The 21,173-nt window shown below is 53.9% G+C and overlaps 1 protein-coding gene across 8 annotated transcripts in view; it reads left to right on the forward strand.

Annotated features, from left to right (window-relative positions):
* The window catches only part of EHMT1 (euchromatic histone lysine methyltransferase 1), a 153,263-nt gene that overhangs the window by 87,976 nt on the left and 44,114 nt on the right, over positions 1 to 21,173 (forward strand). For 5 of the 8 annotated variants that reach the window (XM_036854506.1, XM_036854509.1, XM_036854511.1 and 2 more), the window contains exons 4-10: positions 1,320 to 1,500; positions 4,817 to 4,974; positions 5,152 to 5,340; positions 12,583 to 12,660; positions 13,773 to 13,893; positions 16,801 to 16,932; positions 18,903 to 19,048. In XM_036854506.1, coding sequence (XP_036710401.1) covers positions 1,320 to 1,500; positions 4,817 to 4,974; positions 5,152 to 5,340; positions 12,583 to 12,660; positions 13,773 to 13,893; positions 16,801 to 16,932; positions 18,903 to 19,048 — 1,005 coding nt within the window. The remainder of the gene's footprint in view (positions 1 to 1,319; positions 1,501 to 4,816; positions 4,975 to 5,151; positions 5,341 to 12,582; positions 12,661 to 13,772; positions 13,894 to 16,800; positions 16,933 to 18,902; positions 19,049 to 21,173) is intronic. The other 3 variants (XM_036854508.1, XM_036854507.1, XM_036854512.1) reach the window with 3 other exon arrangements.

Here is a 21,173-nt window from a genome sequence, read left to right on the forward strand (position 1 = left end):
AACATTTGTTATTTGTGGTCTTTTTGATGATAGCCATTCTTAGAGGCGTGAGGTGATATCTCATTGTGGTTTTGATTTATAAGAAATTTTTTATTTTTTTATTTTTGGTTGCGTTGAGTCTTCGTTGTTGCGTGCGGGCTTTCTCTAGTTGCAGTGAGCCGGGGCTGCTCTTTGTTGCAGTGCGCGAGCTTCTCACTGCAGTGGCTTCTCTTGTTGTGGAGCATGGGCTCTAGTTGCGCGGGCTTCAGTAGTTGTGGCTCGTAGGCTCTGGAACGCAGGCTCAGAAGTTGTGGTGCATAGGCTTAGTTGCTCTGTGGCATGTGGGATCTTCCCGGACCAGGGCTTGAACCTGTGTCCCCTGCATTGGCAGGTGATTCTTAACCATTGCACCACCAGGGAAGTTCCTATAAGAAATTTTTAGTTTTAATAAGGTCTAATTTATCTTTTTTCTTTTGTTGCCTGTGCTTTTGTTGTAATATCCAAGGATTCATTGCCAAATCCAATGTTATGAAGCTTCCCCCCTGTTTTCTTCTAAGAGTTTCACAATTTTAGGTCTTTGATCTGTTCTGAGTTAATCTCTGTCAGTGGTATAAGGTGAAGGTCCACATCCATCCTTTTGCAGGTGACTGTCCAGTATCCCTGCCCCGTATATTGAAGGATCACACCTACTTTGTGCACAACGAAATGTGGTTCAGTGGAATCGGGTTTGAGATCAGACTGTCTCAAGGCTGTAGGTGACTCTGGGGAAGCAAGTGGTGGGGCGGGGGCTGAGTGGTGTCTGGAGCAAAGACAGGGCTGTTGGTCGGTGCCAGGGGGTTGGCGTCCACATCACAGGACCACAGGTTGTGGTCTCAGAAGGCTAAGGCCGAGACACTGAGGAGATGGGTAAAACTGAGCAAAAGCGTCTTAAAGGTGTAACATGATGATCTGTCGTGGCGTGAAAACCGCTTGGGGGAGGTGCACTGTGTAGCCGTGATCACCTGGAATGTGCCCCGTCTGGGTATTTTCAAATGTAGTCATAGTTTATGACCTAAATCACAGGCTGGCTGGCTTTCTGTAAAGGCCCAGGTGGGAGACGGTCCCGGTTCTGGGTGCCGCACGTGTCACAGCCGCTGCTACTTCCCTGCAGAAACGCAGACTCTGTTCTTGGCCTGTGACGCCGACCTGCGCCTGTCACAGGCGCTCTGGTGGCAGCGGGTTTCCGCGCTCTCCCCTCTCTCCTCAGCGCACATCTCTCGGGGGAGGGGTTTGGTGGGAGAGGCACGCTGTTTCATCGCTGCCTGCCTGTGCGTCATTGTCGCGTTGTCTTTGTTTTGAAGCACGCGGCCGGTAAGGACCCCAGGGAAGGCCGGGACGCCCGCGACCATGAGGAGCCGAAAGAGGAGTTGAGCAGAAGCGCCTCAGAGTTTGGACGACAGCAGCTTTTACCCCCCTTCCCGCCCCTTCACCAGTCGCTACCTCAAAACCAGTGCTACGTGGCCACCACGAAGGCACAGACAGGTAAAGGGAAGCTGCCGCCGCCTCGCTCTCGGGTGTCTCCCGAGCCTGCACTGCAGAGAACGCGGGCCCCGCTCCACCCTCACCCGGTGCTGCGTCGCGTCCTCCACTTGTTTTCAACTTCCAGATGAAGATCGTTTTCATTCCGACAGTCTGCGGCCTTGGTCTGATTGGGTGGAGGGCTCTGGATTTGAGGAGTCTCCCAGCTCATGGATTCAGTGCTGCAGGGGCACCGCGGTTCAGGTGCGGGTGGCAGTGGGGCGGCTCCCTCCCAGCCCGAGCCACCTCTCCTCACGCTCACCTGGGGGCGTGGAGGAGCATCGGGTGCCTTGTGGGGCCTTGTGCAGGAGGTGGGGGCTGGTGAGCGGCCCCCAGGGAGGCTGCCGTGGCAGGTGTGCCCGTAGAACCTGCTTCCCCTGCAGACCTCTCCGGTGCAGACAGGCCTCTCCGCCAGGCCCGGCTCACGTCGCTGAGGACTCACAGACGAGGGGGAGGCGGCCCCCCAGGGGCTGCCCTGGGGTGGTCACGTGCTGGTTGGGGCCTGTCTTCCTCAGGACTTTCAGAACACTTGTTGCTTATCAGTAATTTCAGACCAGAGGTTCTGCAGAGGATGTCTGTGGCCTCCCCTGTTCCCCTCCCCCCATTCCACCATGTGCACAGTCGTGTGTCCTTCTCCCACCCAGCGTGTAACGTTTGCTTCTGAACGTGCGTGGAAGTTGCAGACATGGGGCCCTGGGCACGTCCGTGTTGTGCGTGGCGCCTTCTCAGGCAGTCGCTGTAGTGTCAGAGCCTGGAAGGGCCCCCCCGTGTGACGCGTCGTCCAGGCCTCAGGCCCCACTCGCCTTTGCCAGTCAGTCGTCCCAGGAGGCATTTCTGGCCAGCTTCCTGCAGTCCCTTAGTGTACGTCTTGACATCTGGAGCGTCCCCATGGGGTCGCTGCTGTCTTCCTGGGTCAGTCTCGGGTCACTGCCGTCCCCGAGGGGTGTGTGTCCTTGCTGCGTCCCCCGGGAGTGGGGTGTGGGTGTTGGTCCTGCTGCGGCAGGGCTGGGTCTACAGGTCCTTGGGTCGTTGTCCTTTGTGTCGTTGGAGGCGGGGCTTAGAGGGTTGCACGGTCCCACCTGGCAGCTTGAGCATCTAGGGACCCACTCCCAGACTGATCGTCCCAGGATGGCTTCCAATTCCATCGCCCCCTCCTTACTTCCTAGTGGAGCTTCTGCTGGAATGAAGGGCCTCCCCTTTCTAGCCTTGCCTCTGTCTCAACTCATGGATCCTTATGTGAGTCTCTGGGCTCCAGTCCGTCACCGTCATGTTCACACTGTCCCGAGTTTGCCCTTCAGGCTGGCTCCTGAGTCCTCCTATGTGACCCCCATCACTTTGTGAGGACTTCCTGGCTACACCAGGTGGACCCAGCCCGTCTTGTCCTTCCCCAGGCCTGGGACCAGCCGTGTCTCCAAGGAGCCCTTGTTCTGTTTGTTGGAGCACGGTGGTTGGTTAGAAAACACTGTCAGTCTGTCTCCCCACCACCTGCAACTTTTGGTCTATTTCAACTCAGTATTATTTGTTTCAGAGAGTTAAAGCTGGACAGAGTTGTGTGTCTCTGTGGAGTTACACGCATGTGTGTAGGGCTTGGCGAGGAATGTCAGGAGTCGGTTCTTCTGTTAAAAAGTTAAGATTGGGGAATTCCCTGGCAGTCCAGTGGTTAGGACTCCATGGGTGTGGGTTCAGTCCCTTGTCAGGGAACTAAGATCCTGCAAGCTGCAAGGGTCTTTTATCTTAATAAAAGTTAAGATTGTTCCTATTTTAGCTTTATTATTTCCTTATCTGTTCAATCCAAGTTTTCTAAACAGAAGTGCTGAGTGTGTTTAGCAGTTTCCCACATGGGTCCTTCTCTGCCTTTGTTTCCTTATCTGAGGGCCGGAGACGGGCCCGCGGGCTCAGGACAGTGTGAACGGCCTGGTGCCTGGCGCTCCTGCAGCAGCTGCCCGGCTCGCTCCCTAGGGAGGCGGCAGGCCCCTCTTGCTGTGCCTGCAGCGCCCCCCCCCCCCCCCCCCCCCCCCCCCGCCGCGGGAGCAGGGGCCCGTGGGGATGTGGCCCTGTGTGACGGCTCGGACCGGAACAGCCTGCCTCGTTCTTCAAACCTTCCTCCTCCCCCCTTCCCCTGGCCGGTGCATTACACTATCACAGGAAGTGCACGCTTTCGGGCCATCTCTTCTTGTCCGTATTTTAAGTCACTGTGGTCACAACCCCGCCCCGGAGGGCCTGCTCTTGCCGTCCTGCTGCGGAGCCCTGCTGTGGCGCGAGCCGACGACGGCAGATTTGCACAGAGCTCACAACTCACCCGCCTCCTCCTGGGGGGGCACCTCTGCCGGCTCACCTGTGCTCCGTTCAGCGCGTGGACGGACGGCGTTTCCACGTCAACATGTGCGGCCCGCGTGGCGATTGTCCTCAGTGTCCTGGCGTCGCCACGCACCTGCGAGGGGCTGTCAGCCTGACCCCCGGCGCCCATGGCCGACGTGCGTCCTTTCTCCCCGTATCCCTTCTCTGCATTTTGTAGAAATAAAACGTAAGGTATTTCTTTCAGCCCTTTCGTGGAGTTCCTCCGTGTTAAAGCAGTGGTTTTCAGATTTTTTTTTTCATACCCTGGAACTTTTTACAAAAATAAAACATCACAGAGACCCTCATTCTGTCAAAGCAGTAAACCTGGGGCTGCTTTGCCCAGAACGGCGTCAGGGGCCACGAGCCCCCAAGCCCTGGCCTGGTCCCCCTCCACTGCTGTGCTTGTCAGGAGACCTTGCCCCCAGGCCTCTCCTTCCCTGGCCCTTGTGCAGGGATAGCTCGCTGGGCCGTTGTTTCCAGTATTCTTCCCCTTGGTCTGTGAAGTGCTGAGCGAGGACGGAGGGTCCAGGTGACAGTGGTGTAAGGCCACTCTTCAGTGGCCGCACGTCAGAGGTGGACCCTCTGGACACACGAGCAGGAAGGCGTCTGGAGGAGGCCCTTCCTTCTCAGCCCCTCGGAGAGCCCTGCTCAGAGGCTGTCCCAGGTGCTCCAGGGCCCGCTCCTGACGGCTTGCGGGTCTCCTGGTGTGCTGCCTGCTCGGGAGGGGGTGCTCACGTTTGCCCTCCGTATAGCTCGGTGTCTCCTTGTGAACAAATCCTGTATCTGTGGCGGGTTTTCAGCTTTCTCTGTGCAACTTAAGACGCTGTTGTGGGTGCTGATGATTTCGGTGATCAGAGTTTGTGAACTGTCACCTACCTTTAAAAACATTTGAACGGCATTTCTTTTCTTCTCTCGTCCCCTTTTGACTTTTTTTTTTTTTTAGCTTGCTTGCCTTTTGTTTTAGCAGCTGCAGTATCTCGGAAGAAAAAACGAAGAATGGGAACCTATAGCCTGGTTCCTAAGAAAAAGACCAAAGTGTTAAAACAGAGGACGGTGATTGAGATGTTTAAGAGCATAACTCATTCCACGGTGGGCTCCAAGGTAAGGCTGCGGGCCCGGCCGCGGGGGCTGCCCTTCGTCTCCGCTCCAGGGTGGCCCCCGCCCGCCCCAGGCTCTCGTCCTCCAGCACAGTCGCCACCCCCCTCCCCCGCCCTGCCCCGTGGGCCTTTCCTGGAGGAGCTAGCGGGGGTCCTGACGTGGGCTTCTGCCGTGTTGCAGGGCGAGAAGGACCTCGGTGACGGCTCCCTCCACGTGAACGGGGAGAGCCTGGACTTGGACTCGGACGAGGACGACTCAGAGGAGCTGGAGGAGGACGAGGACCAGGGAGCCCAGCCGGCCGCCGTGTTCCCTGCCGAGGACAGCAGGGCCGCCAAGGACGGCGCGCTGGAGCCGGACCGCACCCAGAAGGTGGGCGGGACGCACGCCTCGGACCTCGGTCCTGGCGGGGGCGGGGGTGGCCTCTGGGCGCCTCTGGGCCTTAATAAAGCCCCCTGTTTACTTCTGGCTGGGATTCTTGTATTTTATTTCTCTTGAATTTTTAGATAGTTTATTTTCATCAGAGAAGCGTTTGTCTTCCTGTGCAGCGTTCATGGAAGTAAACGGCTTGAGCATTTTTAGGCTTGGGAGTGACAGGAATAATACCATTAATAACCCAAACTGCTAACCGTGGCTGACCGAGTGCCAGTACGGCTTGCCCTTGGCCTTGGCACGGTGTCCCAGGCACCTGGCACAGGTGTGGTCCTCCTGCAGGTGAGGCCTCTGTCCTCCCAGTGGGGTGAGCGCCCAGGGCTGCTGACAGGCCCGTGGGGTGGTACGTGCGCTGGCGTGTCCTCGTTATGGACGCTTCATCCGTGTCCACCCAGGACGAGCTCGGGGGTGGCGGTGTGGTGGCCCTGAAGGCGTGGCAGCGTCTGGGGGTGGTGATGCCTTATCTTGGCTCTCTGTGCACCGGTGCTGAACAGGAATACGGAGACAGAGTTTTGGAGGAAAAGAAATAATAGCTTTATTCTTTGCCAGGCAAAAAGGGAACACAGCAGGCTAGTGCCTCAAAAGCTGTGCCCCCCCTCCCTGGGGAATCAGGAGAGGTCTTATAGGTGGAGCTCGCAGTCTGGGGTAGGTGATAAGGATCAAAGCAATGAAGGTCTTGAATTTTTCTTCTTCTTGCATTATTTCAAAACAGTCACTGCTGGTGTCAGGCGGCCCGGTAATTGGGTCCGTTTGTTATCGGCTGGGTTATCGGCTGCGACCTTCTTTCTGAAATGCAGAACGCTACAAGGGGTGATTTGCTGCAGGGGAGTGCAGGATGTAATTCACATAGTGTCAGAGAGTGTTAGAGGTTAGCTTTGTGAAGGATAAGTCTAGTTACAGACACTACAGATTAGTAACAGTTAAAATAAAACTAGGGTTGGGATTTACCTGGTGGCACAGTGCTTAAGAATCCGCCTGCCAGTGTAGGGGACACGGGTTTGAGCCCTGGTCTGGGAAGATCCCACGTGCCGCGGAGCAACTAAGCCTGTGCGCCACAACTACTGAGCCTGCGCTCTAGAGCCCTCAAGCCACAACTGCTGAGCCTGCGTGCCACAACTACTGAAGCCTGCGTGCCTAGAGCCTGTGCTCCACAAGAGGAGCCACTGCAATGAGAAGCCCGCGCACCGCAACGAAGAGTAGCCCCTGCTCTCCACAACTAGAGAAAGCCCATGTGCAGCAACGATAGACCCAATGCAGCCAAGGGGAAAAAAAAAAAAAAAGAAAGAAAAGCTAGGATTGATTAACTCTTTCAGGCCAGTTTATGTTATTTCCCTAGCCTGCCCATGGCTCCTTTATTTTCCTTGTTTGTCAGAAAAGAAAAGACCCTCGTTTCTATCTTTGCCGCAACATGACAGGGACACGGGGCTTGTATGGTTTCAGTGATGCAGGGGGCCCAGGGGCGCCGGGCGCAGACCTGAGCAGAGTGGCTGCTGCTGTTGGGGCCTTTCTGGTTGGGGGAGGGGTGAGTTAGACACGGAGGCGAAACCGTGGCTGAGAGGCGGACGTGTGGAGCCGTGGGTTTACTGTCCACGCATCAGGCTTGTCTGAGAAAACTTTGGAGCATCTTTAAGATGGACCATTACGCCTTACGAGTTATTCTGAAACTAAGGGTGGGCAGAGACGTTCCAGTGAGTTTGTTGCAACAGTGACTTGTTTGAAGTGTATAATTTTGTTGATTAGCTTTTTGCACTTTGCATCAGCCCTGTGGGTACAGCCTTTGACATGTGTAAAGCATTGTCTTTCAGCTTCTGGAGTTTGGGCTGTGTTTTTTCTTAGTGTTGTTTAAGTTTCAGATTCATATTAGCCATTTATGCCAGTTCTATTTTTTAGCAGGTTTTGGGGCAAAATTTTAAATGTTGGCCCAGCTATTAAGGTATAATTTTTCAGAAATAAATTGGTAGAAAATGCTAACATGAGAGATTTAAAGGAAATTTTAAAATGATTTAAGATATCATTTATTATTTTTTTCTCTTCCATCTTGTATTATTTTCTCCCTTTCGTGTGGGAAGGAAGCAGTCTCCTAATTCTTGGGGTGGTATTTCGAATGGTGATTTTTACAGACCTGTACTCCCCGCTGCTTGCAGTGGGGACTTGACTCTGGACGTCCAGTCTCCTTGAGGAGCTTTGCCTGTGGTTCCACAAGCTGCTCTTGGCCGGGCCCCTCAGTGGGGGTGCGGCCCCCCCCCCCGCCCCCCGTAAAGCCTTCTCCTGTTGTTGGAGGCGACGCTCGGGGCTCGTAGTGAGCACTTTGTTGAGAGGTGGAATGTGGGCATCTCCAGGTCCCTGCCGCAGTGAGTTGGGAGGGACAGGTTTTCATCTGCATGTCCCTGCATCTCAGTGTTTTGCTGCAGGTCTGAATGTGCCGAGCAGCTTCTCACACGACTGGCTGTCAGGATTTGTTGTCTAGCGACCCCATTTCCGCTGGGTCATGTGGTCTGGGCAGCCTTATGTGAGCGCAGAGCTGACCTGTTGCTCGAAGGTGTGTGCTGTCCAGCCTTGGCTGCGATGTCAGAGCTCATGGATCTAGTCTGTTTCTGTATGATTTCTGGGTTCGGGGTTCTAATTACAATACACAGACCTTTCCCTGTGGCGATTTTGAATATATTGACGTAAGCTATCTTCTAATTCTTCATGGGCTTCATTCTTTATGTATAAACATTTGATTCGTAGAGAATTTTTGATGAAATGTGACGTAGAGACAGTCAAAGTGGGTGAATTTTATGGTATATAAATTATACCTCAGTAAAGCTTTTTGAACAAAATGTGAGGTCAGGGTTGTGTGGCCTCCCTCACATGGTGAGCTGTGTGTGCCAGCACTGTTTATTGACTGACATTTGCTTCCTTGCTGATTTAAAATGCCACCTCTGTCACATACCACGCGGCATTTGAATGTGAGTCTATCTCTGGATTCTCTATTTTGATGGAGGTCCTCATCTTCCGGAAAGAATCTAGACACTGAATAACACTGAGTTAGTCTAGGTACTGATACAAAGGAAGAAAATTAAATGGGTATCAAGCTAACAAAAGAATCAGGAAATGAATAAAAGCAGAATCAAAAAGAAAATGTGGAAAACAAAATAAGATGGCAGGAGCAGATCTAAACAGATCAGTGATAGTAACAAATAGTCATGGATTTGTTATGTGACCTGTTCTGGAGACGAGAAAGATGGGAGATACGCCAGCCGGTTCTGAGGCTAAACCTGCCTTAAAGTCAGCCAGACACAACCGTGTATCAGGGCTCGAGGGCAGGGGAGGCTGCGGCCTCCAGGAAAGCTCTTCACAGGACCTGCTGAGGGAACGGAGCAAAGGAGAGAGACTGGAAGGCATGTCACAGGGTCCAGCTCCCTGCCGTGTGGACTTGGGGACGGGGCACAGGTCAGCGGTGCCCAGGGCAGGAGCATGCGGGTGGCGCCCCCCTCCGGTCCGCGTGGCAGGGTTGCCTCTGCCCTTGTTCTGGGCTTCGATGCAATCACGCAGGAAGCACTCCTTTTTCTGAGTGTGGCTCGTTTTACTCTGTGTTGTGTTTGTGCGATTTATTTATGCTGTTAGTTCATTTTCACTGTTGTGTGACAGTGGTTTTTAAGGTGGCCCAGGGTCTCTGAGACCCTCCAGGGTTATAATAATGCTGGGATGTTACCTGCCTTTCTCACTCTCCTTTGAGGGAGCCACGCCGCAGCTGTAAGTGTCTGCAGCGGCGCGTGTTCATGGACTCACGGGCCCCCACAGCCCTTGGCTGTTCTCAGTAGTTTCTACGAGAGGGAGGGGCCCTGAGGCCAGAGCGCTGGGAGCCAAGCGGGGCCGCAGCCCTCTGGACGGGTGTGTGCGGGGCTCCAGCGGGGCTGTTGTCCGTGTCTGGCACATCCGCGAGGGGAGCTGCACGTCCTGCGTGTGCATCGCGGGCTTGTGAACTTGGTGGGCTGCCCTCCTGGCGCGGCTGAGCGCTCTCACACTGCAGTTCTGATTTGCGTTTCCCTGGTTTCCGAGAAGCTTGGGTACTTTTTTGTATGTTTATTTGCTGTTTGGATGTCTTCTTTTGTGAAGTGCCTGTTTGGGACCCAGCTGTTTATCTGTGTAGTTATTTGTCCTTTTAAAAAGTCGATTTGTAGGAAGGGAGGCCCTGTGTGTGTGCGGCCAGCACGGTGCCTCCTTCTCCGCGTAGGGGGCTGCCTCCTCACCGATGACCAGCGTCCTTGTCTCAGCACTGGGGTGGATGGGGCAGGTGGGTGCGGGGCCTGCTGGCTCGGGTCCCCCACCCTGTGTGGCCTCTGCCTGGCTTAGCGCCACACCGTCTGTCCACTCAGATGCCAGCTGTGGTGCTCCCCTCCCTCCTCTCCCCAAGCGTCTTATGCCTGTTCCTGTAGCTGCTGTGTGTGCAGTTTTCAGGTACTTATTCCTTATTCCTCCCTTTACGGTCACAGGAGTTTCGGAAGTTGTTAATCTGCTCACTTTGATGGGTAGTTTCACTGCTCAGTATTTTTAGAATAAGAAACTACCCAATGAAATTTAAAGATAACATTTAAATAAAGCTTATTATAAAGATATCAGAATCCTACAAAAAAGGTTGTATTTAATGGTGAAAGTTTTAAACCATTGTTAATACCAGTGATAAAGAGAGTGCAGGTTGGGACTTCCCCGGTGGTCCAGTGGTAAAGAATCCACCTTCTAATGCACGGGATGTGGGTTCGATCCCTGGTCGGGGAACTAAGATCCCACATACCACGGGGCAGCTAAGCCCGTGCACCACAACTACTGAGCCCGCACGACTCTACTAGAGCGCCCGTGTGCCACAAACTACAGAGCCCACGTACCACAACTAGAGAGAGAAAACCTGCACGCCACAACTAGAGAGAAGCCCGCACACCACAACGAAAGGTCCCGCGTGCTGCAACTAAGACCCAATGCAGCCAAAAAAAAAAAAAAAAAAAAGAGAAGTGCGGGTTGCCACTTCCTCCCCTCACACGAGCGCGCCACATTGGTCATTCTTGCTGTGATGCTGTAAGGTGAAAACCGGAAGGAAACATTAATATTTTAAAGGACAAGGGAGTTTGCTGGGAATATAATCATCCATCTAAAAAAATCCACGGAAACCAGCTGAGCGGCTGCTGTAGCCAGTGAGCTGAGCTTGTGTGGTCCTGCCAGTCAGAAAATATAAGGACAGCTTGTCAATAATATCAGTAAATACCCGACCATACGTGTTAACTCCTGAATGGAAAGCGTCAGGCTGTGCATATGTACAGCCACTGGTGCTTGCCAGAGTTCCTGCTCCACCTGGACGGTCTTGAGGCCGGTATATCAGTGTGGGTCCTTAGAAGGTAAGGATTCTTTGAACAACAAAACCACAATATCACACCTAAAAATTAGCTGTAAGTCTTTAACACCACCACAGTGCTTAGCAATACATTTAACAAGAAATGTCTGTTATCTATAAGGAGAAAATAGTAAAACTTTACTGAAAGAGGTTAAAAAAAAGAATAAGTTCATGGAATGACCCATTATTTGTCTGAATGAGAAGATCCATTCTTTCATCTCCCTTTCGCCATGTTATCCATGAATTCAGAACTGTTCTCATCAAAATTCCCACAGGATTTTCTGTGGGACCAGCTGACCTGGGAGTCGTTCACGGCGAGAACGGGCTGGGGGGCGGGGGAGAAGTTAGCAGGACAGTTACGGAGGGGGTTCAAGCGGGGATTCGTGCAGGCACGGGGGAGCCATGAGAGAGTGGAGCAGGGCGGCCACAGTGCACCTGTCTGTCTGCAGAGATACAGTTTGTTCTAAGGGTTGGGTTTTCAGTTTGTTTGCAGGGGATCATGAACTTTTCAATAAATGTTATTGGGAAAATTGGGGGCAAAGTGAAGGCCGACCCTTAGATCAAGGTGCACAACAAATGTACACTCCATTCTGGAATAGGTGGGGGTGATGGTTGCACAACTCTGAATACACTCAAGACCACTGAATTGTGTACTTTAAAAGGGTGAATTTAAGGGTAGGTGAATTATAAATCAGTAAAGCTGTTATTTAAAAAAGCAAATTCCAGAAGATTTAAAGTGTCAACACAAAATATTTAACTGTGGGAAAAAGTGTTGGAAACCGTTTTTCTAATCTCAAATGAAGGGCTTCTGTTGTAAGACACAAACCTAGAAGCCACGAAGGGAGAGACTGAGAGGTTCGACTTGTCCAGATTAAAACCCCAGAAGTTTTACTTTAAAAAGAAATAGCAGAAGCAGAGCCTGTAGAGCTTGATAGGAGAATGTTTATAACATACTTAACAGACAGTGTGTGTGTGTAGTTTCCTGTGTGTGTGTAGCTTCCACAGTTACTAAGAAAGCAAGGACCCAGTGGAAATACGGGCTGGGGCTGTGGTCACGCAGTACGCAGCGGGAGAAACGGAGGAGCACGCATGGGAGACACTCGAGGCGGTGCAGCCCCTCAGAGGACCTGGGGGTGCCCTGTGGGCGCCCCACACCCGGAGTGTCCTGCACGGGTGGGAGCACGTGTCTGCTGTTTGTCCGGAGGGTCTTACCCTTCCTGTGAGACTGTGAGGGTGCGGTCACCGCGTGGCCCCTCGAGGAGCCACAGCCGGGTGCGCGGGGAAGGGTGGAGGGGGCGCGCGGCTCCTGTGTAGGTAGAGAAGGTGAACCCAGGTGCCTCTGCTGTTCTGTTACGGAAAGATCCCACAGCGTACTTTTCATTAGAAGAAAGTAAGACGCAGAAGCGTGCTGGGTCCTCTGCCCCTGCAGGCAAACACTCCCGTGCTCGCCCGCGGGTGCCCAGCATTGGCAGCAGGTCGAGGCCCTGGGGCTGGGCGGGCTCGCGGGTGGGGGGCGGGTAGGTTTTGCATTTTATATTAGTTTGTGGCCTCTGAAAACCTTTTTGCGGTGAGTGCAGTCTCTCACGCGCCCTGATCTGCATATGTTTGGCGCCCTCGCCCATGCCAGGGGGCCGCCCTCCGAGTCACGTCGGATCGGTGGTCCAGGTCAGTGCGGGAGCCTGGCATGGGGGCAGCCCTTCCGGGCCGGGCTCTCGGGGAGCTGGGACACCTCCAAGGTGTGTCGGGTCAGATTGCCTGCCGCCAACGGCTCTCATTGGTTTGTTTTCTTTTTGGCACCCGGCGTGGCTGCTCAGATGGAGGGCGAATCTGAAGAGGAGCAGGAGTCGGCCGGCACCGGGGAGGAGGAGGAGGACGGAGACGAGTCCGATCTGGTAATCTGTGCGCGGGTGACCTGGGGCTCCTGGCAGAGGAGCCACGTGGGAGCCGCAGAGAAAGCGGCCTGAGAGAGCCAGGGAGGGGCCGCCGGGTGGACCGGGCGAGGGAAGATCGAGGCGTCCAAGGTGGAACCGCAGGCCCTCCGCGGGCTGGATGTGGCTCAGAGCTGAGGGGTGCGAGTGACACGACCTCAGGGGGGCAGGGTCAGAGGGCGGGGCTGTGGGGGGAGGACGGAGTCTGGCGAGGCAGCGCAGGGAAGGGAGTCTCTGTGCGTGAGAAGGAGAAAGTGGCCACGTGGGTGGCGGAGATGAGCCCTGGGAGGGGCTGTTGTGTCTGGCGATAAACGTGTTTCTTTGAGGTCATCATCGACTGAAGCGCAGGGGGCTGTGGTGCTGCTCTTGGCCGACTTTCTTCCCGGAGCTTTGCTCTGAAGGGGGCTCAGGGCACCTGGGCGTCTCAGGGGGCCCAGCACGAGGGCTCGGGCTCCAGGGCAACTGTTGGAAAGGCCAGTGAGCCGCCCTTAGTGTATCTTTTTATCTCGTGAACACACATTTTAAAATTTCTTTTTCTATCCATAGTTAACAGGGGTTGTGAGATCCTGGTGGTGGAGTCGTTAGAAAGGCTAGTGGTTCATGCTCTGCATCTGCTGTAACTCGTGGCAGTTAGATGCCCTTTCTGCGTCTAGATTTGAGACACACGTACTCACAGGAATCTCGAAATGTTGTAAATTAATGATAATTTCTTCCCTTGTTCTCCATGTAATGGCTAATTTGGACATAGATTTGAAGCACATTGAGGCTTTGATTGTTCCTTTTCTCATGAGCGAGATGAATGGGTGCATGTAATTAAAAGGGGATTCTTTTACTGAACTTATTTAGTTACTGGTAGAACTTTTTCATTTATTCTTTTTTTGTGCCAAACTCAAGTAACTGAGCTTAGAGTGATATTTAGGGAAAAGCATGAGTGTCTTTAAGAATGTGACCTAGAAAAGTGTCTAAAAGTGAAATTAATCTTCTAGTTGGATTATCACGATACAGCAAGAAAACCGAACTTTTGCTTTCCGAGCGCCCATGCTTTGCTCTTTCTGTTCCTTTCCCTTGGTCCTCAGAGCTCTGAATCCAGCATCAAGAAGAAGTTTCTCAAGAGGAAAGGGAAGCCTGACAGCCCCTGGATCAAGCCAGCAAGGAAGAGGAGGCGGAGGAGTAAAAAGAAGCCCTGCGCCGTGCTAGGTAAACACGGGGCCACACGCAGGACCCCGGGGGAAGCGGGCCGTGGGGCCTTGGGGCTGGGGTTCTGTGTAGGACTTCGTTTGAACGGAAGACTCCACTGTTTAAAAAAATGAAAACATCAGAAACAGCTTTATTAGAGACCCTCGGGTGATGCCAGGGGGTCTCCTTCCAGCAGGCCCCCGTGGTATGGCCGCACACTGACTGCCCCCACCTTCCCTGTGTCCCGCCCTCATTGTCCTGTGCGGGCCGGGCCCTGGTCCTCACGGTGGCTCTCAGCCCTTTGCTCAGATTCCCTTGATCTGGAGGTAGCCTTGTTAAAGGGACAGCTGGGAAGGGCATGACGTCAAAGTTAGTGGCCCAGGGGCCCCGTCTTTGCAGCTTTGCCATGGAGGACTTGGCGTAGCATGAAGTGTGTGTTGCTGAGGTGTTCGGTTGGTGAGCCTCACCACGTGCGTGTGACAGGAGACCCCTGCCACCCTCGCTGCGCGATGGAGACCTTCCCTCTGCAGCCAGCCCTCCCCCGGCCCGGGCACCTCTGCTCCACGTCGCCTCCGCAGATGGGTTAGCGCTGTGGAGAACGTTTATGGGTGGATCCTTCTCTCTGGCTTCTCCGCGAGTAACTGAGGGTCATCCGTGTTGTTGTTGGCGGGAGGTGTTCCACGCGCAGCTGTCTGTGGTTTGTTTATCCCTCACCTGTTGGACATTTGGTCTCTTTCCAGTTTTTGGCCCTTACAGATAAACTGCTGCGGAGTTTGTGTACACGTGTTTCTAGAGCAAACGCTCCGTTTATCTGGGGTAAACGTTTAGGAGTGGAGAGTGGCTGGGTCATGCTGTGTGTCTCACTTCGTAGTGCTGCCAGCTGTTTCCCGAAGTGCTTGTCCTGCTCTGCGTTCCCGCAGCAGCACGGGAGGGTCCAGCCCCGCAATGGCCCCCGCAGCGCTTGCGCGGTCAGTCTCTGATTCCAGCGCTGCTGGGTGGTGTGTGGTGCTGCCTCATTGCGGTTACCGAACAAAGAGCGAGGTTGCACATCTTAGCGTTTATCTTCTCGTAATGCGTTTATACCTTTTGCTTACTTTAAAATCCGAGCGTGTATCTTCTCACTGAGTTGTGACTTCTTTCAGTGTTCTGGATACAAGTCTTTTGTGAGATAGATGTTTTGCAAGTATGTGCACCTACTAAAAGTTTTAAAAAATGTTTGTTGAAGTCTAATTTATGGATTGTTTTCTTTTAAAATTCATGCTTTTCGTGATCTCAGAAATCTTCGACTTAACCAACCCACGACACCAAGATTTTGTCCCATGTTTTCTTCTTGAAGTTTTATAGTTAGCCCGTACATGTGGTTCTCTGATCCACTTTGAGTGTGTGTGAGTGTGTGTGAGTGTGTGTGTGTGTTGTCGGGCAGCTCACTTTTTTGCCTGTGCATTTCCAGCTGTTCCAGCGCCATTGGTTGCATTGACTTTTCTTTCTTCACTTAACCTTTTGAACCTTTGTTGACAGTCACCGTATGGCTGTTTCTAGACTTTCTAGTCTGTTTTATTGATTGATTTTTCTCTATACCAGCACCACAAAGCTGCAGGACTTCTTTCTGTCTTGCACGGTTATTTTAGCGTTCTTCTAGATTCCCCTGATAGAGAAGCAGGTTTACAGAGCTGCCCCTGAAATGCAGAGGGCTGCTGGAGGCCCGTGTGTGACAGTCAGTATCAGACTGGAGTCAGGTGGCCGGTGGGGTTTGTTGACCCACCAGGCCCACGTGTGCGTCCCGTGAACCTCCTCTCCTTCACTCGCGTTTCCTTGTCTCTCAACCAGGAATCATCAGCCAAGATCAGAATGCCCCATGTGGTTTCTGCTGTCGGCTGACAAAAGCCTTTGTAGATCCAAGACTAAAAGTTGTTTCGGGTAGAGGCTTCATCTTCACCATCTTGTGTGTAATGTGTAGAATGCCTGCCTAAATAAATATTTAAACGGGAGTTTGAATTTTATTTCCTCCTGTAAAGTGTTTAAAATCGCACAAAGGCTACTCAGTTCCTCAGGTTGGTGATGATTTCTTGCTGGTGGTTGGCTCCTTCCTGCCTGAGATCTAGGTTCAGATTGTGGCCTGAATTCAGAGTCTTTGGGCACCAAACCTCTCTGTGTTATGGCTCGTTCATTTCCCATCATTGAAATAATGTCGATGACAGATATTTAAAACTTGGCTCTGAACTATGGGCATGTGCCCTTTGCTGGTGGTGTTATTATCCTGTGTAAATGCATATTTTCACAGGCTTCTCAGTGAAATGCCCTTAGAATGGCAGTTACCCGGCTGGGCCTCCTGGGACTTGTGGACAGGAGCCCCCTCCCTTGACGGGCCCCTCACTTACACACATTCCTCTCCTTGGCGTGTTCAGATTGTGTTGCCCTTTGGTGGGTGATGTGCTTCGTAAACCCCCTTCTCACAGGAGGACGCTCCCTGCGGCCCTGCAGCCTTTCCTTGTGGATCCTGCAGCCCAGGTGTCTGAGGCTGGGCCGGTTCCACAGCGACGCTAAACGTCTGGGGCTTCTTTAGCTGCTGTACATCAGCTGGTCTTTCAAAGCTGCCATTCAGATTTTACTCTTATATTTTTAAAGTAATATTCACAGAACGTATGTGCACAACGTTTTTATGTGTCCTTGATTATTTGATCAGCTTTTATCTAGCTGGTGTGTTTGTAGAGAAAGATGTTTCCACATGCCCACACCTTTGCTTTCCTCGACACGGCTGCCCTCTCCCCAGGGAGGTCGTGCGGAAATGGGAACCAGCAGAAGTGCGGGATGGGGGCCCGGATGCTATGTGTGTTTGTTGTCTGAGTGGCTCGCGAGTGTCCCGTGGCGCCTCCCGTGGGTCGCGAGGCCCCGGCGCACCGTGTTTGACGTGTGTGCCTTTGAACGCAGGTTCCGAAGCGTACGCATCGTCTTCAGGAAGCGCAGAGCACATGGCACCCAGCGACGGCACGGGGTACATGGAGGTTTCGCTGGACTCCCTGGATCTCCGAGTCAAGGGCACGCTGGCCTCTGACGCAGAAGGTGAGCGTGTGCGTGGCCAGGGCCAGCCGGCGGGGGTGGGGGAGGGAGCGTTTGGTGCCGAGTGGGCAGGGCGCGGGGCCAGTGTGCTGCGCCGTGGCGCTCTAGTGAGGCGGCCCCAGGGGTCGGGTGCAGTTGCCCACCAAGGTCAGGAGTCCTGCGAGCCATGCGTGCTTATATGGGGCTCCCAGTGGGAGGTGACCCTCTGCCCTGGCTGCATGCAAGTGGCGTCGTTCTGCACAACGTGGCTTTTTTATGATCCCTGGTTCCAACAATGTTGGTGGAAGTGTGTCTTCTCGTCCGTGTTGAGCTGGTGGTGCCCCATGGTGGCATATCTGGAGCCGGGCCTTGAAGTCCCTGGCACTGCAGTTCCGGGGGTCCTTGGCTCTGGGGCTGGGGCCACACACTCCTTGCTGTCTGAAAATCTTTACCAGTGGAAATTAATTAATAGCTGTTTGGCTCTTTTGAAAAATTTCTTTCAAATGAAACATGGGGAAAATGTAAAATCCTTGTTACTTACACCCCATGGATTTTGCTGCTGTCGGGGTTTAACCAATCATTCTTTAAAGGACAAATAACCAGCTGTTAGCGTTTTGAACACTAGAAGACTTTTGGTTTACTTGTTTAGTTTAGGAAATCACATCTTTAGCTTAAGAAGAAAATCGTAGGCTTGTCTGTCGGAGAAGTAGCCGCTCTTCTTGCTGCACACAGAGCAGAAACCCCTCTCCAGTCATCACCTCATGCCTTCCTTCCCGATGAAGTGACATCTGTGTTTACTGTTTCTAAACCTGCTCTTAGCTTTGTCTCAGGAAGGTGCCGACTTGGACGCCAGCAGGAAGTAGTGCTCGTTTTACCACGTTGCCTGGGGTCAGAGGTGAGAGGGCAGCACAGCGGGGGCGCCTGCTGCCCCTGTCTGTTGTCTGAGCTGAGCCCTGGAGGGTGAGGCAGGTGGCCTCTGCCTTTAATGTGTATGTTCAGCTTCTGGTAAAAGTAAGGGCCACGCTGGCGGCAGCCCCTTGGAGGAGGAGGAGAGGCTGCGGGGCGCCATATAAGTTGCTTCCCTGAGGGTGTTCCCTGGATTGACAGCCACCATTGGAGGGACCTGTGGATGTGTCCAGTCACGCAGGGCCTGGGGTGTCAGCACTTTGGAGGGACGAGTCAGGTCCCCCAGTTTTGTGTGCATTTAGTGCTAGGGTTCCAGACCCTCTAGGGGGGCAGCTGTGGGGCCTGAGGCTGGGCAGGAGGGCAGGGGGCCTGGGGCCCCTCGGAGAAGGGCCATGTGACCTGGATGGGTGCGGAGGGTGGGGACGGGTCCTGGTTCATGGGGGTCCAGGCGAGCCGGCCTGCCATGTCTGTGGGGACCCCCGCTTACCCTACACCCCTACTTCATTGCACAAGAAGGAACATGAAACGCACCTTCCTTTGGAAGCCGTGGCTGGGTCGAGGGGTCTTTCTGGCCACCGGCCTCTGTCCCCACTGCAAGCCGGCCTAGCTGCGGGCTGCCTTCGTCCCGGTGGTGCCCGCCTTGCCCTGCCTGTAAGTCGGGTCAGGCGGTGATGTGCTGCGCCCAACACTTTCTTCATGATCCTAGTTTTCTTCTTTGTGTTCCCCAATCCTTTCCTCCTTCCGCCTAATAAGCAGGCTCTTTGCGCTGTTGTAGTGGGTGAGGAACGTTCTAGATGATCAGTAGACAAGCTGCCTCCAAACTCTTTCAGGTTGAACCGAACGTTCGTCTCGTGGCTGCAATTCTAAAACCAAGTGACAAAGACAAGCGCTTTCTGGCTGGGAAGCATGTGGGAAGCGAAGTCCTGGGCGGTCTGGCTCCTGGACCTTGGCTCCCGGGCGGCTGCCCGCGGGCGTGTCTGCAGGGACCGTGTTCGCGCTTTCTGGCCCTGCGGAGATGGGGCGGGCGGGCCCGAGTGTAGCAAAGCTGTCTGGGCCGTGGCGGCGACACGCATTGTGTGTGACCGCAGGGCTGGCCAACGGTCCCGACGTAGGCGAGACGGACGGCCTTCAGGAGGTGCCCCTCTGCAGCTGCCGGATGGAGACCCCGAAAAGCCGAGAGATCACCACCCTGGCCAACAACCAGTGCATGGCCACGGAGAGCGCGGACCACCAGGTGAGCGGGTTCGCGTTCCTGTGCGAGGGGGGCCGCGCCCGGCGGCGCCGGCGCTGCTCAGGAGGACGGTGCTGGGCGCGCGGCCAGGCGGGAGTGGTGGCTGGGAGCCGACACGGCCGTGGGCGCTGCTCCGCTGAGGTCACGCTTTCCCAAAGGCGTTTCTACTTCGCTGTGAACTCGGACGTGGACGGGTGAGAGGCAGAGCTGCACCTGAGGTTGCTCGCAGCCTCTGCACGGGCCCCGTCACCTTCTTTAGAAGAACTGTCCGTGATGAAAGCGTTGCAGTTGACCTTCTGAACCTGCTGCTCGGCGTCCGAGCCGCCAGCACTTGGGTCTGTCCCGCTCCGCTCGCTGGGCTTTGAGCCAGCGTTTAGCACCTGTCTCCTGTAACAGAAGTAACAGCAGTTCCCATTATCACGTGACGCCTAGCTGGTGGTCAGACGTCTGTGTTCTCTGCTCTGGCTGAATCCAGGTGGGTTCCGCCCACCCTCCTGTGCCCCGCCACTGGCCCGGGGCCGGTCATTCCCTTTAGTTCCCGAATCTTAGGACTGGAGGTCGGAGTTCGTCCAGGTACTGAGATTGTCCCTGCGTTCCGGCCGGCCTTGGTGGGGTCACTGTGAGGTCGAGTTCCTGCCCTCGGTCCGTTGTCCGGTGAGAGGTTGCAGGGTGGCGGCTCCACGGTTCTCTTTTTTTTTTAAATTTTATTTTTTTTATTGTTTTTGGCTGCGTTGGGTCTTTGTTGCTGCGCGCAGGCTTTCTCTGGTTGCGACGAGCGGGGGCTACTCTTCATTGCGGTGCGCAGGCTTCTCATTGCGGTGGCTCCTCTTGTTGCAGAGCACAGGCTCTAGGCGCACGGGCTTCAGTAGTTGTGGCACGTGGGCTCCGTAGTTGTGGCTCGCGGGCTCTAGAGCGCAGGCTCAGTAGTCGTGGCACACGGGCTTAGTTGCTCCGTGGCATGTGGGATCTTCCCGGACCAGGGCTCGAACCCTTGTCCCCTGCATTGGCAGGCGGATTCTTAACCACTGCGCCACCAGGGAAGCCCTCCACGGTTCTCTTGTTCCTCCTGCAGTGACAATCTGGTGTCTCTGGAACAGAGCTTCCTCACCTGCTGGGGCTGTTTGTGCCCCTGAGACATGCTTCATCCTGGGTTCGCAGCACAACTAGTGACTTCGTGGTCTCTTTTGCTGCTCTTCCGAGTAATGAGTTGGTGCCTTGACGCCTTCCGGTGCCCCTCCCCCCGCTCCCCAAAGTTCATCTTAGGAACTCACAGTCTTTTCTCTTTTCAACCTGTTACATATAAAATTTTTTGTTGTACAATGAAATATAAATCCAGAAAACAATACAAGACAAATGTCTGGCCTAATGAGTCTGTCTAGGGTGGGCACTCTGGTAACCATTTCCCAGGGTCAGGAAGTATGATTGGCCCCAAATAGCTGCCACCTGGCTTCCGTGTTTTCTAAATGGTTTTGCCAGCCATACAGGTGTCCCTAGATGCTGTTGCCCATTTGTCCTTTCTCTTCCTTTCCCTTTATGTGTGGAGCAGCCAGGCCATTTGACCCCGTGGTCTGAGCAGTGGCTCCCATGCTCACGGAGCCTCCAGCGCCTCTGTCTGCAGATTATACAGAGGTGGACCCGGCTCAGCTGAGGGGAGTTTAGTCCAAGGTAAAGGCTCGTGATATCTGGTTGCCTCTCTTTTTCTGATGTTGGCAGCTGTTGAGTCTTCATGCCTGTATTTATTAATTCATCAGAGGTTCCAAAACAGTGATGTTGTGTCGCTTACTGCTCATTTGTTAGCTGGATGGTTTCATAAAGAGCCTTGTCATCTCGTCTGCTCTTTTGTTACCCAGCAGAACATCTCAGAGGAAGGACCGCACTGGTGCTTGAGCCTTTCTCTTTATTTCCTAGTTGTTCAGGTAATGAATTTGTTCTCTGTCATCTTCTGAGGTTGGCCAGTTCTTACTTTTAAAATATCATTATGGGGGCTTCCCTGGTGGCACAGTGGTTAAGAATCTGCCTGCCGATGCAGGGGACACGGGTTCGAGCCCTGGTCTGGGAAGATCCCACATGCCGCGGAGCGGCTAGGCCCATGAGCCACGACTACTGAGCCTGCGTGTCTGGAGCCTGT

Source organism: Balaenoptera musculus, chromosome 6 (genome assembly GCF_009873245.2).
Source record: "Balaenoptera musculus isolate JJ_BM4_2016_0621 chromosome 6, mBalMus1.pri.v3, whole genome shotgun sequence".
NCBI lineage: Eukaryota > Metazoa > Chordata > Mammalia > Artiodactyla > Balaenopteridae > Balaenoptera > Balaenoptera musculus.